Below are 16979 nucleotides of genomic sequence, written 5' to 3'. Positions count from 1 at the left end.
CTTCACCTATAACATCTCTTCCTTAACAGCCATTTTTAAAGTGGCCTCCAGCAAATCAGTGGTCTGTTGCTTTGCTATGAGACATATATTACATATCCCAAATATCCGATTTTAGAGCCACAGACTTCTTAAGTTCCTATTAGCCTTTATTTTTAAAAGACAGTGTATGGTTTCACAGACCTGGGAATAGTAATTAGTAGATCCCCGCATTTTGTTTGGATCCCATCTTAGTTCTTTCATAGAGCTTAAGTTAATTCCCTTGTGCATAGAAATGTAGAAAACTGTTGTAATTAATGTAAATTAGTCTTGAAAAAATAAGATCCCGTTTATAAAATATTCTGAAGCTTTTTGTAACTGTGTATCTTAAAATTTGGTACCATGTTTTTTGTTCAGCTGAGACCTCCTATTCCTCCTCCATTTAGGTAAAACACATTGCCTGACTACATTTATATTCCCATTTTAATTGGGTAGGTATAATAGGTGTTAAAGCAATTGCCTCATCGTGGGAATTTGGGAAACATCAGTAATAGTTGTAAAATAAAATGGATTTATAAGCAATACTATGATAATTCACCTTATTTTCCTCCAGAACACTTCCCATGAGCCTGCCAGTGTTCTGGAGCAGTTTACCATTTATTAAACTCATTTGTTTTTCACAACATCCCTTTGAGAATATTGTTAAAATGAATTTAAATAACTTGTTCTAAGGAGTAACATCTAGAGACAAACATCATTGCCCTATGTACATGTATGATTACACGAATAGTATGAATCTGCATTGTGTACAACCATAGAAACGAAATTATCTACCCCATTTGTGTACAATGAATCAAAATGCAGTCTGTAAAAAATTAAAAGCCAAATAAAAATAATAAAAAAAGAGAAAAAAAAGGAGTAACATCTAGTCACATTCAGTTTAGGAGTGGAACCTAGGCAATTTGACAGCAGATATTACTTTCTACCTCTCTCTCTCTCATAATGGCTAAAAAGTTAACTATGTGAATTTTTCCCCCTAAGGAAAGGAGAATTTATTTAAAAAAAGAAAAAGAAATTTTTTTAAAGGGGGGCTTGGTGGCACATGCCTGTAATCCCAACATCTTGGGAGGCTGAGGCAGGAGGATCGCGAATTCAAAGCCAGCCTCAGCAACTTGGCGAAACCCTGTCTGAAGATTAAAAAAAAAAATAGAAAAAGGATGTGACTCAGTGGTTAAGCACCCCTGGGTTCAATCTCTGGTACCAAAATTAAAGATAAATTTAGTTAATTCCTTCAATTTTAAAATAAGCCATAAAAGAGCAAATGTTGATAGAATACAATGTTTCCTCGTTTAAAATTTGGAAACAGACTTTCCTTAAAATTGTTTCTCTATTGGGGAAGATGGTTACTTAATTTGGGGGTAAATGAGGAGCATTTTATAGAGAATACATTTCTGTTAAATAATGTTATATTTTTATGGCAATGTTAATTATTGTGCATTTTTCACTACATATTTAGTAAGTAGTACACTTGAAGCATGCCTCAAAACCTGAGTGGAATTAAAGATTTTATTTTTAATCATTCACATTTATACATATTCTAGAAAGTAAGTGCAGACATAATATTTTATCATTTAGAATATTGTAGTTTAGCTGTTCTAATGGTAGTGAATACTTCTGTTTGGTCCATAACAGAAGTTATTATGCTTAACTGATCTCACGGTCAGTTAGTATTCTTGATCTTTATTTAATTCTGTATCTCTTCCCTGTCAGTATTCTTAAGTGTATTGACTAGGTTAATCCAGTTTTTCCAAGAATGTGCATAGCGTATTTGAGGGCAGGATCAAGCATCAAGGACTCAGAGAAATGGCTTTAAATTAAAGCAGTGTGATTTAATAAATCAAGTGATTGTACAGCCTGTGATACTGCATGGGCATTAACATCCTAGAGTTTGAGTGGTTCAGATGAAAATATTTTAAGCTTTATTTTTGTTAATTCTACTAATTTACTTTGCTGCAGGAGTGGAGTCAACATATCAATGGAGCAAGTCACAGTCGCCGATGCCAGCTTCTTCTTGAAATGTAGGAGTTTGAAATACCTTTAAAGCATCCTTATCGTGAATCAGAAACAACCATTATTGGTTTTGGGTAGTTTACCATATTACTTGTAATGTTGACATAATTGATACTGTCTGGGCAATACTAATTACAGATAACATGTAGATCTGTAATCTTATATTGATTATTAGATGCAGTAATAGTGACACTTCATGGTTTGATTTTATTTCTAAGGTAAATGCAATTGGGTATCTGTATACAAGTGGAATTTTTAATAGACTAAATGAAAGCCTTTGAAATTTAGAATAGATGATAGTGTTTTTTAATAGCAAACATGTTCTCTAAAAATATAGATGATATTAGAGTAATTAAAAGTTACTAATCATCACACAAAATCCCTCGTGTTAATTTTTTATTTTGTTTTGTTTTGTATTTCTTTTGAGATACCTAGGGTTCTAAGTTTAGGCTGCTACAGCAGAGTGGAATTCCTAAGGAAAATCTGCCTAAAGCAGCACACAATACCCATTGTTCATTGGATTTGAAATTTTTATATATGCCTAGCTCATTTGGGGCTGTCCTTTCTAATCCTACAACTCACACATGTTCTTGAGACTCAGTATTAGGGGAGCAAAACCTGTAGTCTGTTCTAGGTTTTTATATAACCCACAATTCTAATTCTTTTGTTCAACATTTTTCCTCTTCATAATTTAACAGAGATCATTTAGTTTTAGTACACACTGCCTACATTTGCAAGCAACATGAAACAAGTTGATTCACATTCATTTGAACTGTTGTGAAGTTCTGGAATTCTTTTGAAATATATGACATGCTTTTATTAAAACTGTGAAATGTTTCTAACATTTAGACTCTCAAATAACTTTACTAATAAATTATCTCTATTTTAGAGGCCAAACAAGGCTGCTTTGTGAAAAGGACAGTTTTATTTTAAAGTTAATTTTCTGGTCTTTTTAAAGCTACCCAGAATGGAATCCTGACAATGATACAGGACACACAATGTAAGTTAAAAAATTTTAAGCTATTGTTTGTACAGGAGATCAATGTAAGGAATCCAGGTTTAACTTTCAATATTCATAAATATTTTAGAGTTTTACTACTGAATTTGAGAGATTAAAAATTGCTGTTGTTCAAGAAATTTTTAAAAATTATGTAGTAACATCTATTCTTTTATCCTTATAGATTTTCCCCTAGTTACTTTGTTTATAAATGCCCTCCAAAATGAAGTTGTCTTATTTGTACATGGGGATACTTGTAAATCTTACTTCTGATGGACCTCTTTATTGTTCTTCATATTTTCTTCACATTACTAGGGGTGATCCATTCATGCTCCAGCAGTCTACAAATCCAGCACCAGGAATTCTGGGACCTCCACCCCCCTCCTTTCATCTTGGGGGACCAGCAGTTGGACCAAGAGGAAATCTGGGTAATTATATGAAATGAAATTGCTGTTACCTTTCCCTAGTACATTTAGTCACAAAAATTAAATTCAGTAGTGTAGCTCTAACAAGATTCATTCAAGTGTTATTGAAAAGATTCATTCAAGTGTTATTGAAAAAACATTCTCCTATTTATAATATCTTTGGGTTTTGTTTTTGTTTAAAGTGCTGGGAATCACAGACTCAGGGCCTCCTGCATGTGAGGCACGCATTCTACTAGTGAACTATTTGCCTGTTCCCAGTGTGTTTTAATTTGTGGTTGAAAGAGACATATACTTTAATTAAACTTGCTTGTTACAGAAAGTGTATTTATTATAAACTTTCTCCCCCACCCAAAGGTGCTGGAAATGGGAATCTTCAAGGACCAAGACACATGCAAAAAGGCAGAGTGGTTAGTAATATAGCTATTGCTTTTATTTATTTTTTGTTTGGGGATGTGGTTTAACTTAAGCACTTACTAATTGAATCTGTATTGTGGTCCTTATTATGGGAAGAGTGTGAAAATAGTTTGAAAACCATTAGATTTTTACATGACTGAAAATAGTTAAAACTTTTTTATATATCATGTAGTCTTAAAAAAATCTCACCTTGATTCATCATCTTAGGGACTTTGCTATACAGTTTGTATACAACATTCAATTTAAAAGACTGTAGAGACTGAAAAATTTGGTGATCATATAACCATTTGGTTTTAGGCAGAAATAATTTATTAATGACAGTTAAATAGCTAAGTAGTTTTAAATTTCTCTGGAATGTTATGAGTTGTTATTTTAAGAACTTAACTTTTGTGGTTAGTTATAGACTATAAAATTCTAATGGATAATGTGTTTCATGTTACTTTTACTACTTAGTACTAGGGATGAGAGCCATGAGCCTTGTTAAGCCTATGCTCTACACTGCAACAACTCCAGCCCCCCACCCCTTGTTGCCTTTTGTTTTGTTTTTGTTCTGTTGTTGTTTGATGGTTGATTTTGGTACCAGGGATTGGACTTACCTCAGCCCCCCCTGTATTATATTTAGAGAAGGGTCTCATTGAGTTTCTTAGGGCTTCCCTAAATTGTTGAGGCTGGCTTTGTACTCACTATCCTCCTTTTCAGCCTCTCAAGCCACTAAGAATACAGGTGTCTGCCACCACACCTGGCTGTTTTTGTTTTTTTTGCTTGGGTTTTTTTGTTGTTGTCTTTTTGTTGTTGTTGTTGTTCCTTTTTTGTTCTTTGTATGTACTGGGAATTGACCACAAGAGTACTTAACCAGTGAGTCACATTCCCCATCTTTTCAATTTTTTACTTTGAGACAGGGTCTTGCTAAGTTGCTGGGACTGGCTTTGAACTTGTGATTCTCCTGCCTCTGCCTTGAGATTATAGCAATCTGCAATTGCACCTGGCACTTGTTGCTTTTTTAAAAAAAATTATAGTGGAGCACACCTGTAATTCCAGAAGCTCAGGAGGTCGAGACCAGGGGATTGCAAGTTCAAACCAGCCTAGCAACTTAGCGATGCCCTAAGAAACTCAGTGAGACCCTGTCTCTAAATAAAATACTTAAAAAGGGCTGGGGAATGTGAATCAGTGGTAAAGCCCCTGGATTCAGTCCCCAGTACAAAAAGTATATATATACTGATTTGGATTTTCTCCCCAATGAATAGGAAACTAGCCGGGTTGTTCACATCATGGATTTTCAGCGTGGGAAAAACTTGAGATATCAACTGTTGCAGCTGGTGGAACCTTTCGGAGTCATTTCAAATCATCTGATTCTAAATAAAATTAATGAGGTATGAATTGAAATAAGCATATTTACTAATACCACTAAGGTGTTTTCTGAAAGAAGTGATATTGAATTAGAAAAGGAATAAATTCCATGTAATTATAAATCATGGACTACAAATATATAAAGGAAAAGCCAATAGTTGAATATGCCAATAATATTCAAGTAGTAATAGATTATTAGAAACTTTATAAATTGTGATCCTTAAGTAGTAGTGTCACTATAAAGGCAGTAAAAGGAAAGTTCTTTGGAAACCTTTTTTAGACCTATGCCAAATGATGCCAAATCACTTTTCAATTCAGTAGGCATAGTAAATGATAGTTGAATACCATGAATATAGTCTCAGATAACTTTTTTATAAAATAACATTGTTAGTACAGGTTTTTTGTTTTACATTTATTGAAAATGCTTCCTATTCAATGATTAAATGTAATGCCTAAAAATGTTGGGGAAATGTTATTTTATTGAAAAAAATTTTTGAACTATTTAGGCATTCATTGAAATGGCAACAACAGAAGATGCTCAGGCTGCAGTGGATTATTATACAACCACACCAGCATTAGTATTTGGCAAACCAGTGAGAGTTCATTTATCCCAGAAGTATAAAAGAATAAAGGTATTCTCTTCTTCCTTCCCCTTGCCCTGCAAGTTATAGATAACCACTCACTGCATCATTTTTATATTATTAACTTTGTTTTAAATTACTGACTTGGATTGACCATCATTTGACTTTACCTTTTTCCCCTGTTTTAAAGAAACCTGAAGGGAAGCCAGATCAGAAGTTTGATCAAAAGCAAGAGCTTGGACGTGTGATACATCTCAGCAATTTGCCCCATTCTGGCTATTCTGACAGTGCAGTCCTTAAACTTGCTGAACCTTATGGGAAAATAAAGAATTACATATTGATGAGGATGAAAAGTCAGGTAACACATATAAATTACTTAGAAGTACTTGAGTTGGCTGGGATTATAGTTTAGTGGTCGAGTAATTGCATAACATTTGTAAGTCCCTGGGTTCAATTCCCAGAACCAAAAAGAAAATACAGAAATACACGTGTTTCCATGTCTTCATTTTTAATGAGGAAAGCAGAAAGGTAGTTGGGTTTTTTTTGTTTATTTTTTATCTTATAAGTTTTCTTAGCCATACAGTGATTTTTTTTTTTCCCCCTCATAGTAGATCTACATAGTGAAGCATTGAATAAATTCTCATAATTAAAAAAGTTTTTTTTTGTTTTGTTTTGTTTTGTATGGCCCTGGGTTTGAACTTGGGGAACTCCACCACTGAGCTACATCCCCTATGTTCACAGCCCTCTTTATTTTGGTATTTTGAGATGAGTCTTGCTAAGTTTACTGGGGCTGGCCTCAAACTGTGATACTCCTGTGCTTCAGTCTCCAGGTCTGCTGGGATTACAAGTGTGCACCACCCTGTCAAGCTTGGTTTCTTGTTTTACCAAATTAGATAACAACTACACACCCACTTATAATCAAACTAACATTGTTTGAGAGTGTTTTGTAAACTGGGTGTTACGGGTTTTTCAAAATCTGAATTTAATGACTAAATTGTACCATACTTGTATTTTCACTTAAAACGTTGAGTTTTGATAGCTGGACGCAGTGGTGCATGCCTCTAATTGCAGTGGTTTGGGAGTCTTAGGCGGGAGGATTGATAGTTCAAAGCCAACCTCAGCAACTTCATGAGGCCCTGTCTCTAAATAAAATATTTTTTTAAAGGATGGTGCTCGTGGTTAAGTGCCCCTGGGTTCAATCCCTGTTACCAAAAAAAAAAAAAGTTCAGAGATTTGAAGTCTGACCTGGAAGACAACCCTGGGTTTAATGCCCAACCAAAAAAAAAAAAGAAGAGAAAAGAAAGTGATGAGAACTCTTTTTATTACTTTTTAGCTCAACAGTCTGTTTGTAACCTTCTAGACTTTTATTTTTCTTATGTACTAAGTTTACTACTTTTTCAGAAAGATTGCATAAAAATGGTTTTATGTTTGGTGATATAGTGACTTTAGGGTCTTTGTAAATCTGACAGGTTGACCCCTGCCTTTTTTCGTTATAACTTAGTTTTTTTAAAGTGTTGCCATGCTACAGAGTAAATTTCCTAACAAGAATAGAATAATATTACTGTACAGTGCTGAGAATTTATAGCCTTTATGGGTTTTGTTTTTTATTTTAGGCCTTCATTGAGATGGAGACCAGAGAAGATGCAATGGCAATGGTTGACCATTGTCTGAAAAAAGCCCTTTGGTTTCAGGGGAGATGTGTTAAGGTTGACCTCTCTGAGAAATATAAAAAACTGGTACTGAGGGTATGTAGTGCTGGATTTCTCATCATTAAAAAACTTCATTAAATGACAGGCTCTGGCTATATTGCAGGCTGGCTCCAAACTCCTGGGCTCATGTGGTCCTTATAGCTCAGCCTTAGTCACAAGAAACTGGACTACTTGTGTACACCATTTTGCCCAGCCAGCTGATTGTGCAACATTCTTGTTAAGATTTTTGTATACTAAAAACACAAGATTTGATTATTGAAAGACAACAACCTTTTTATGATTTTCTCTACTAGCAGTTTTTTAACTGGTGTTCTGTAAAGAGCACTTTCATTACTTTTAACTGATTAAAATTTTATTTAAACAGTTTTGTTACCAAAATGTTTATGGTACCCTTCTGTTGTTTTAGTGGTTGTGATGAACTGAGTATCTTTAGTTTGAGTTCTTGAGTGTGATTATAAGAATTGAATTGAGCTAATTCTATAAGGATGGCCACCAAATGTTAATGGATGATTATATATTCTACAAATGAGTATAGTTTAATTCAGTTATTTCACATATGCAAAACTTTTCTCTTACAGATTCCCAACAGAGGCATTGACTTACTGAAAAAAGACAAATCCCGGTAATTTCATTTTGCTTGTATTTATATGCATTAGTATGTTAAATTTTTAATTTTTCTAACCTCCCATAATTCATTGTGGTGCATCTTTTTTATTTCAGAAAAAGATCTTATTCTCCAGATGGCAAAGAATCTCCAAGTGATAAGAAATCTAAAACTGATGGTTCTCAGAAGACTGAAAGTACAACCGAAGGTAAAGAACAAGAAGAGAAGTCAGGTGAAGACGGTGAGAAAGATACAAAGGATGACCAGACAGAACAGGAACCTAATATGCTTCTGGAATCTGAAGATGAGCTACTTGTAGATGAAGAAGAAGCAGCAGCACTTCTAGAAAGTGGCAGTTCTGTGGGAGATGAGACTGATCTTGCTAATTTAGGTGATGTGACTTCTGACGGGAAAAAGGAGCCTTCAGATAAAGCTGTAAAAAAAGATGCAAATGCCAGTGCTTCAGCAGCAGCAAAGAAAAAGCTTAAAAAGGTAAATAAGAGATTTTGTATTGACTTGTTTTCCTAGAACAATAAATCAGATTAATTTTTCAGATTATTTATTTAAGCAGGGTCCAATAAGAATTGTTATTTATATCAGAAAAAAAAAAACAAATATAATTTAGACTATACACACTTAAATGAAAACTCTGCAATAAATAAATAGGACATCTTCTTATAGTTGTAAAAAAGAGCTAACTTGTGAAGAACACTTTAGTAATGAAATGAGAGTCTTTACTTCTGTATATAGTGGTTATATAGAAGTACATACTGTTAGGGTGGCCTTATAGTACAGCTTATATATAAAAAGATGTGGTTTGAGTTTGTAGTAGGTTAACCGACCCAGCATAATTTAAAGAATTTCTCCTGTTTAAGAAATATGGACTTAGTAAGTACTTTAATGGATTTTAAAAGAATTTTACTAGAAAGTAAGTTATATATAAGGAAATAAATATAAAAATTAATGACATGGTAAAAAGTAAACAAAGACCCCGGGTTTGCTGGGGTAAAAAAACTGATAAAATGATGACAAGGTGAAATGAGGGTTAAGACAGTATGGTGTGGCACATGCCTATAATTCCAGGTACTTGGGAGAAAGGCTGAGGCAGGAGGATCTTCAGTTTGAAGCCAGCCTAAGCAACATTCTGAGATCCCATCTCAAAAAAAGAAAAGAAAACTACCCTTTGGTACATGGCATGGTGGTACATGCCTGACTGGAGACACTGAGGCAGGAGGATTGCAAGTTCAAAGTTAGTCCTAGCAACTTGGCATGACCTTGTCTCAAAATAAAAAAATAAAAGAGACTGGAGATGTGGCTCAGTGCTTAAGCATCCCTGGTTTCAATCCTCTGTACCAAAGAAAGGAAAAGAAAACTTAATATTTACCTATAACCTCTAAGTTTTGATGGCTTGGTCACTATATCTTAGTTTATTTTTCTGCCTAGAGTAGGTGATTATTGTGTAACATTGTTTACCCTTATAGAAAGCTAATGATTGAGCACTACTAAATGCCACAAATTTTTCTAGACTCTTTATTTGTGCATTTAAATCCTCACAGTAAACATATGCAGTAAGTACCATTATTAACCCTTTCCATAAATTAGGGGTTTTGTTTTTGTGGTACTGGGAATTGAACCCAGGGACTGAGGGACACTAAACATTCCATCTCGGATCTATACTCCCCAGCCCTATTCCATTCCTAAATTTGGGGATTGAATCCTAGAGAAGTTCAATAACTTGTCCTGGTTTGTATTGTTTATAAGTCGCAGGTACAAAACTTAAACCTAGATAGTCATGCTGCAGAGATGGATTTCTTAATGATTACAGTATTTCAAACTTCAGGGTTTTTCTCAAGAAAAGTTGTATTGCAAGGTATTGGCTTGCAACGAACGTTACTCAGCTACTTTGATTAAATCAGTTCTGTGACACATTTTTTAGCAGCATAATAATCTTAGAAAATGTGGAATATGAAGTCATATCAGTTATTTGTTGCTCCTTGTGTGAGACAGGCCTTTCATTTATTAGTATTTTTGGTTTTGGTGCTCGGGGTTAAATCCAGGACTTGACACACCTGCTGAAGCACTCGCTGTCACTGAATTACACTCCTAGCCCCTTAGTTTTTTCCCAGTGCTTTATGGTCAAGTTCAAGTGTTCTCATATGCTAGGCAAGAGCCCTACTATTGAACCACACCCAGCCCCAGTTATTAAATTTGAAACAAACTAAATTTTTCTAAAAGTCATCAGTGCCAGATGCAATGGTGCATTCCTGTAATCTCAGCAACTCTGAAGGCTGAGGCAGCAGGATCCCAAGTTTGAGGCCAGCCTTGGCAGAACCCCTATATCAAAATAAAAGAGCTCCAGCTGGGCTCAGTGGCACATGCCTGTAATCCCATCAGTTTGGGAGGCTGAGATAGGATCGAGAGTTCAAAGATAGCCTGAGAGGCAAGGCAACTCAGTAAGACCCTCTATCTAAATAAAATAACAAAAGAGGGCTAAGGAATGTGGCTCAGTGGTTGAGCGCCTGAGTTCAATCCCTGGTACCCACGCCTCCCGAAAAAAATGGCAGATATGACTCATTGATAGAGTGCCCCTGAGTTAGTTTTGTGTGTTAGTACCACACACAAAAAAGTTATCCTTAATTTTGGGGGGAGAAAAGAGAAGGTCAGCATTTTTAGAGAATAAAGACAAAGACGCTATCCCTTTCCGTTCAAGTAAAACAAATGGAAGGGATGCTGCAGGATAATTGTTGCAGAGTAAATTTGTCTTTCTTAACAGCGTCGTTTCCCAGGGAGTATGGAAGGTTTTGTCACTCTAGATGAGGTTGGTGATGAGGAAGATTCGGAACTTCAGAAACTTCGTAAATCGGGCATGGCATTTAAATCTGGTGACAAAAATGATGATGGTTTGGTTGAAATTAAGGTGGACAAGATCGAGGAACTTGATCAAGAAAATGAAGCAGCGTTGGAAAATGGAATAAAAAATGAGGAAAATACAGAACCAGGTGCTGAATCTGCTGAGACTGCTGATGACCCCAACAAAGATACAAGTGAAAATGCAGATGGCCAAAGTGATGAAAACAAGGAAGACTATACAATCCCAGATGAGTATAGAATTGGACCATATCAGCCCAATGTTCCTGTTGGTGAGCTTTAAGGCTTTGTTCTTCCCTCTTATCCCTCCATCCCCACCCCAACAAACTTATTAAAACAAGATTTAAAAATTGCTTTTATGTAAGTTTTGATAGTACATTAAACGAGGTTGTTGTGGCTTTTTTGTTTTGTTTAATTCCTGTGGGGAATAGTTTGTATATCTTAAGTGATAACATTCTCTTTTCCTCTTACATGTCTCTTGATTTTGTATTATCATTCCACAGTGTTTTCTCTGCTCTCATAAAGTTTTCAGAAAATTATGCATTGATTTTTGTTTTGTGTTTCTGTGTTGTAGTTGTGTCTTTAATTTTTAAGAGTCCAGTTAGGTGGGACCTTGAACATCAGTTAAGTACAAAGTTAACTGTAATGTTGTGGGTTTGGTTTGGTTTGGTTTATAGCTTAGGACATATGGAATTTTCCACAGATATGTTGTCTGATTCCAATTATATTGACAGGAAAAAACAATTTGAGACTACTCAGTTTACTTAATTTGTAAGAATGTATGTTTGTGTTTCTAGGTATAGACTATGTGATACCTAAAACAGGGTTTTACTGTAAGCTGTGTTCACTCTTTTATACAAATGAAGAAGTTGCAAAGAATACTCATTGCAGCAGCCTTCCTCATTATCAGAAATTAAAGGTAAGGCTGAATCTAAAAAGAGGAGAGTTCTTTGGTGAAAACTAACAAATCATTTAAGTTATGGAAATAAATGAGATAAGTAAAATACATGTGTGTGTTTCTGGACCCTGCACAGTGCTTTAGCCTGAAGATATTTTTATCATTTGATGGGCTTTAAGCAGTTTAATGGATTCTAGAAACATCTGTTGAGCCTCTTTTCATAGATCATCCCAATTATATAAAGAATTTAGTGCTGGGGAGATAGCTCAGTTGGTAGAGTGCATGCCTTGCATGCACAAGGCCCTGGGTTTGATCCCCAGCACCACAAAAAAAAAAAAAAAAAGAATTGAGTCTTTGTGAAAGGTAGGCTAAGAATATTATATAAAATTACTTTCTAGCCATATTATGATTTATCTGATATAATTTAAAACATCCAAACATACTGGGCTTGTTAGCACACCCTCTAGTCCCAATAACTTAGGAGGCAGGAGGATCACATGATCAAAACCAGCCTCAGCAACTTAATGAGACCTTGTTTCAAAATGTTAAAAAAAGAGAGAGAAGGGGCTGGATGTGGCTCAGTGGTTAAGCACCCTTGGGTTCGATCCTTGGTACCCCAAAATAAATAAATACCCAAATACTCTCACATAGGTGGTGGGTACTCTAATTTGGAAGATGCTAGAGGTCTGAATTCCAAGTGGAATAATATAAAGCTTTATCAATTTTGTATGATGCCATGTCCCTATTTAATTTTTACATTATCACTTTCCAGTAATGACACTGTAGTTATTTTTATGAAGCAGGAATAATTAGTGGCCTCCTTAAATGTTGGAGTAAAAAAATGGGAGAAAAGTTAAAAGAACTCATTATTTTAGACAACTTGTTTTTTCACATGACTTGAAATATTAATTATTACATGTTGAGTGTCCCTAATGTGGAAATTCAAAATCAAACTTTTGAGAACCAACATGATGCTACAAGGACAAAATTCTTCTCCTGGGCTGGGGATATAGCTCAGTTGGTAGAGTGCCTGCCTTGTGAGCACAAGGCCCTGGGTTCAATCCCCAGCACCACAAAAAAAAAAAAAAAAAAAAAAAAAATTCTTCTCCTGACTTCATGTGACAGGTCATTGTCAAAGGTACACTAAAAATAATATATAAAATTAACTTTCAAGAGCTGGAGCTAGAGCTCAGTGATACACTTGGGGTATGAATGAATCTCTGGGTTCAGTTTCCAGCTCTGCTCAGTAAAATCAAAAGAAATTGCCTTTGGCTATGTACATAAGTTATATACAAAATATAGACTAATTTTGTATTTAGACTTGGGTCTTGTACGGGAACAATAATCTCCATGCATTTGTGCATAGTCCAAAAACTGAAGTTCAAAACACTTCTAATCCCAAAGATCTCTCCAGATGAGAGACATTCAACTTGTATAGCAGTCAGTCATCAGAAACATTTTCTATGTTGACTAGATGGATAATTATTTGGAAGTAATTATGATTCCTGCCTTATATCACTTTTGTTTCTTTTAAATATGACTATTCTTGCTACCTTTATGTCTCATACAATTATGGATATGACAAAAGAATGGTGTTTATTCTCAGCAGTAACTGCAGTTGAGTTTGTGTGTATTATGTGTGGTGCGGATTCAACCCAGAACCTCCTGCACACTAAAAGCATGTGAGAGCACCACTGAACCTAGTGTGATATTTTGCTTTCTTTGAGTTTAAACTGTTCAGGGTTGGAAGACTACAATGTATTGCCTAAAAGAATTGGAATAACATGAAAATGATTTCATACTTCATAGAACAATATTATGCTCATAATTAGATATTTGGTCTCTTGGAGATGACTCACTTCATTATTTCTTCCTATCAAAAAGAAACTGTTGGGGCTGGGGAGATAGCTCAGTCAGTAGAGTGCTCGCCTTGTAAGCACAAGGCCCTGGGTTCGATCCCCAGTACCCCCCCCCCCCAAAAAAAAAAAAAAAAAAAAAAGAAAGAAAGAAACTGTTGACTTGTTGACTGGGTGTAATGGTGCATACCTGTAATCCCAGTGGCTTTAGACGCTGAGGCAGGAGGATTATGAGTTCAAAGTCAGCCTCGGCAACTTAGCAAGGCCCTAAGCAATTCAAGAAGACTGTCCCTAAATAAAATATAAAAAAGGTCTGGGGATGTGGCTCAGTGATAAAGCACCCCTGGGTTCAACCCCTGTTACCAAAAAAGAAGAAAAAAGAAACTGTCAACTTCACTAAAAAATTATAAGGATATAATAGCTTTTAAGCCCCCCATCAGTTTGTAGTAACCAGAGTTGATAACATTTCAACAAGAAGTGAAGGAACTTGTGGTACTTTAGATTAGATTTTTTAAATGATTTTTGTACTTGAATGTGTCCTTAGTAGATCTCATGTCTTAGAAATTCTAGATTAGAAATTGTAAGTTTAGTGGTGAGTCAGCAAGTTATATTTGTGACCCAGGTGCCTGCTTTTGCAAATGAAATTTTATTGAAACACAGGCATGATTGTTAAGTATTCTTTGTGACTGCTTTAGTTTAGCACTAGTTTCAACAAACACCTGGTGCTCCACAAGCCTAACATTTATTATCAGTTCTTTGAAAACGTGTCCACCTGGTTTAACAATTAGAGCATTGACTAAATGTATGCCATTTTAACTAATCTATGTTCTTGGAGTAGCAGCAATTCTATGTAACTGTTTGTATTTTCATCTCTAAAACTTAGGGTTAATTGCATAATTAAAGTGTCCATTTTTCACTTACCATTTTTTTCCCATGCCTTATTTGTGGTGTCCTCTGAACCAGTTGAGTTTTGTACACTTAATGGTAAACTCAATCTTCAAGTATCAATAAAGTCATAGTTTAAGTTGCACTCAGGTCCCTAAGCTTGAATGGAATGTTTAGAATTAATGTATATGTTAATGTTTCTCTTCATGGCTTAATTCCTATAATTTTTTTTCTCCTCAGAAATTTCTGAATAAATTGGCAGAAGAACGCAGACAGAAGAAGGAGGCTTAATATGTTCAAGAAGCTTAATTTCAAAGAAAACAATGGTTCTTTGTTTTTAATGTTAACCTTTTTTAAATACAATACTGATAGTTAGAAGAAAACTATTGTACTCTTTTGTTTTAGTGGAAAAATAATAGATGTCTGTTCATGTGTTAAGTGTTATAGCAAAAAAAATACACATAACGGTTAAGTTAATGAAGAATAGTTTTTGTTTCATCAGAATGGCAACAGACAGAAGAAGTACTTTGTAGAGACTGACTCCGTAAACTACATTAAGACAACTTGCACCACTAAGTAAAAGATAACATAGAACCGTTCAGAGAAATGAAATTTAGTTCCAAGCTTCAAAGAAATGTCAATTTTTGATTCCATTCAATAAAGAACAAAACCAATTGTATTTTTATTACTTTCATCTGAAACATTCCACATTTTAATCTGAGCCTTGCAGACTTTTCATTTGGAGTTTGAAGCTGTTTTGGTTGCATTTCATTTTTAGAGAACTCATGTGAAATTGGCAATTCAGATGCAGGTGCAGTTTTCTTTTAATGTCATGCTGTTGTTTAGGTAATAAGAAATATTAAGTAATTGGCTTTAGATTTTGTAATTTTTTCCCTGAGTTCCTGCTAGGTTTTGTATTCTAGTAGTCGATGTATTTTCAGTGAAATGTAAAAATATTCCCGTTCTCTTTGACCAGTATTAATTTCTTAAGATCTACTGCTTGTCACTTGAATCCTATAGCTGTCATACATCTCTGGTATAAGCAATATTTTGATTTTCGAAGTGTGTAGACCATCTCTTCATATTTTCAAGATGTAATTTTTACATTTCTGCATTTTAAAAGTTTGGCCATAATTCTAGACGCACGCTTCTAATTCATGTACCTGCACATGTGACCTTTGTGAACAGAAATTTGCATGTATAATCTGTGTTTACTTGTAACTCTCTGGTTATTTACTGCTTATATCTGTGGATTCAAGTTACTGAAGTGAATACCAATAAAAAAAAACCTAGGCCATGTTCATTGGTTATACATGTTTGGAATGTTAACCAATATATTTGTCAGTTGTGATTTTTATTCACTGTTACACTTTTGTGCATGCTTTAACAAATTATTACTTTTTTAATCTAGAGTGAGTGTTCTAAAGACTGCTACTAAAGATCTGAATTTTAAACTTTTTGGTGCTGGTGGATTTCTTGTTCCTGTTACACAACTAAAAATGGGATTCATGTGTTGGTTTGTTTTGTTTTGTTTTTTTCCTCCCAATGGGGGTGGTATAAAGCACTAAGGGTGAAGAAATTTAAAAAGTTTGTTTAGTCATGTCCATACCTTTAACTATATATAGCATTGGAACATGAAGCAACAAGAATTAGTTCTGCCAGTCTTTCAATATGTAGAAATTCATGGTGTTGAATTATCTGTTGTCAAAAAAACACATTTTTTAATTTTTAAAAATAAAACCTGTAGTGATTATCTTTGAAATTCCTGGCTGAAGTATATTAAACGATATTTCAAAAGCTGGGTAGAATTTTATGGTCTCCAGGTGGACACAGTGGCGCATGCCTGAAAATCCCAAATCCTGGTGACTTGAGAGACTTAAGGCAAGAGGATGACAGGTTTGAGGCCAGCCTCTCCAATTTAGTGAAACCCTAAGGGTTTTTGCTTTCTCATAATTAAAAGGCAGGGGAGTATTGGGGACATATGTAGCTCAATGGTAAAGTGCTCTTGGGTTCAATCTCCAGTACAAAAAAATTTTTTTTCCAACAATATCCTTGATGAAGGGCAGATGACAATTATTTAATGTAACATGCACAAAAAATCCTTGCCAGTTCACTTCAATTTAAATTTACCGTTTACTAACTACCCACTTGTTTAATTCCATTTTTAACTAACAGCAGCTGAAGAAAGCATTATATGTACAATGAAATTCTTGCTTCCTGTCATTGATAGGTGTTTTAATAGGCCCTATGGTAGATTTAGCAGTTGAAGAGAATGCTTAGGTTAGTTTTTCTCTGATTGCATTTAGAAGTCAGAAATTTTCATAAATAATCCACTAATGATGTATATCT

At 34.8% G+C, this 16979-nt stretch overlaps 1 protein-coding gene across 9 annotated transcripts in view; it reads left to right on the top strand.

The window, feature by feature from the left end:
- MATR3 (matrin 3) overlaps window positions 1–16088 on the top strand; it is a 30478-nt gene extending 14390 nt beyond the window's left edge. For 5 of the 9 annotated variants that reach the window (XM_079143948.1, XM_079143943.1, XM_079143941.1 and 2 more), the window contains 13 exons: window positions 1993–2054; window positions 3005–3046; window positions 3359–3471; window positions 3823–3875; window positions 5127–5252; window positions 5736–5861; window positions 6001–6168; window positions 7424–7555; window positions 8098–8141; window positions 8240–8615; window positions 10897–11263; window positions 11789–11910; window positions 14871–16088. In XM_079143948.1, the coding sequence (XP_079000074.1) occupies window positions 3045–3046; window positions 3359–3471; window positions 3823–3875; window positions 5127–5252; window positions 5736–5861; window positions 6001–6168; window positions 7424–7555; window positions 8098–8141; window positions 8240–8615; window positions 10897–11263; window positions 11789–11910; window positions 14871–14921 (1680 nt within the window). In that variant the 5' untranslated portion in view covers window positions 1993–2054; window positions 3005–3044 and the 3' untranslated portion in view covers window positions 14922–16088. The remainder of the gene's footprint in view (window positions 1–1992; window positions 2055–3004; window positions 3047–3358; window positions 3472–3822; window positions 3876–5126; window positions 5253–5735; window positions 5862–6000; window positions 6169–7423; window positions 7556–8097; window positions 8142–8239; window positions 8616–10896; window positions 11264–11788; window positions 11911–14870) is intronic. The other 4 variants (XM_079143944.1, XM_079143947.1, XM_079143945.1 and 1 more) reach the window with 3 other exon arrangements.
- Window positions 16089–16979: the final 891 nt, after the last annotated feature.

The sequence above is a fragment of the Sciurus vulgaris genome (assembly GCF_902686455.1).
Source record: "Sciurus vulgaris genome assembly, chromosome: 6".
Classification (NCBI taxonomy): domain Eukaryota; kingdom Metazoa; phylum Chordata; class Mammalia; order Rodentia; family Sciuridae; genus Sciurus; species Sciurus vulgaris.
This window is presented reverse-complemented; position numbering and strand designations above follow the sequence as displayed.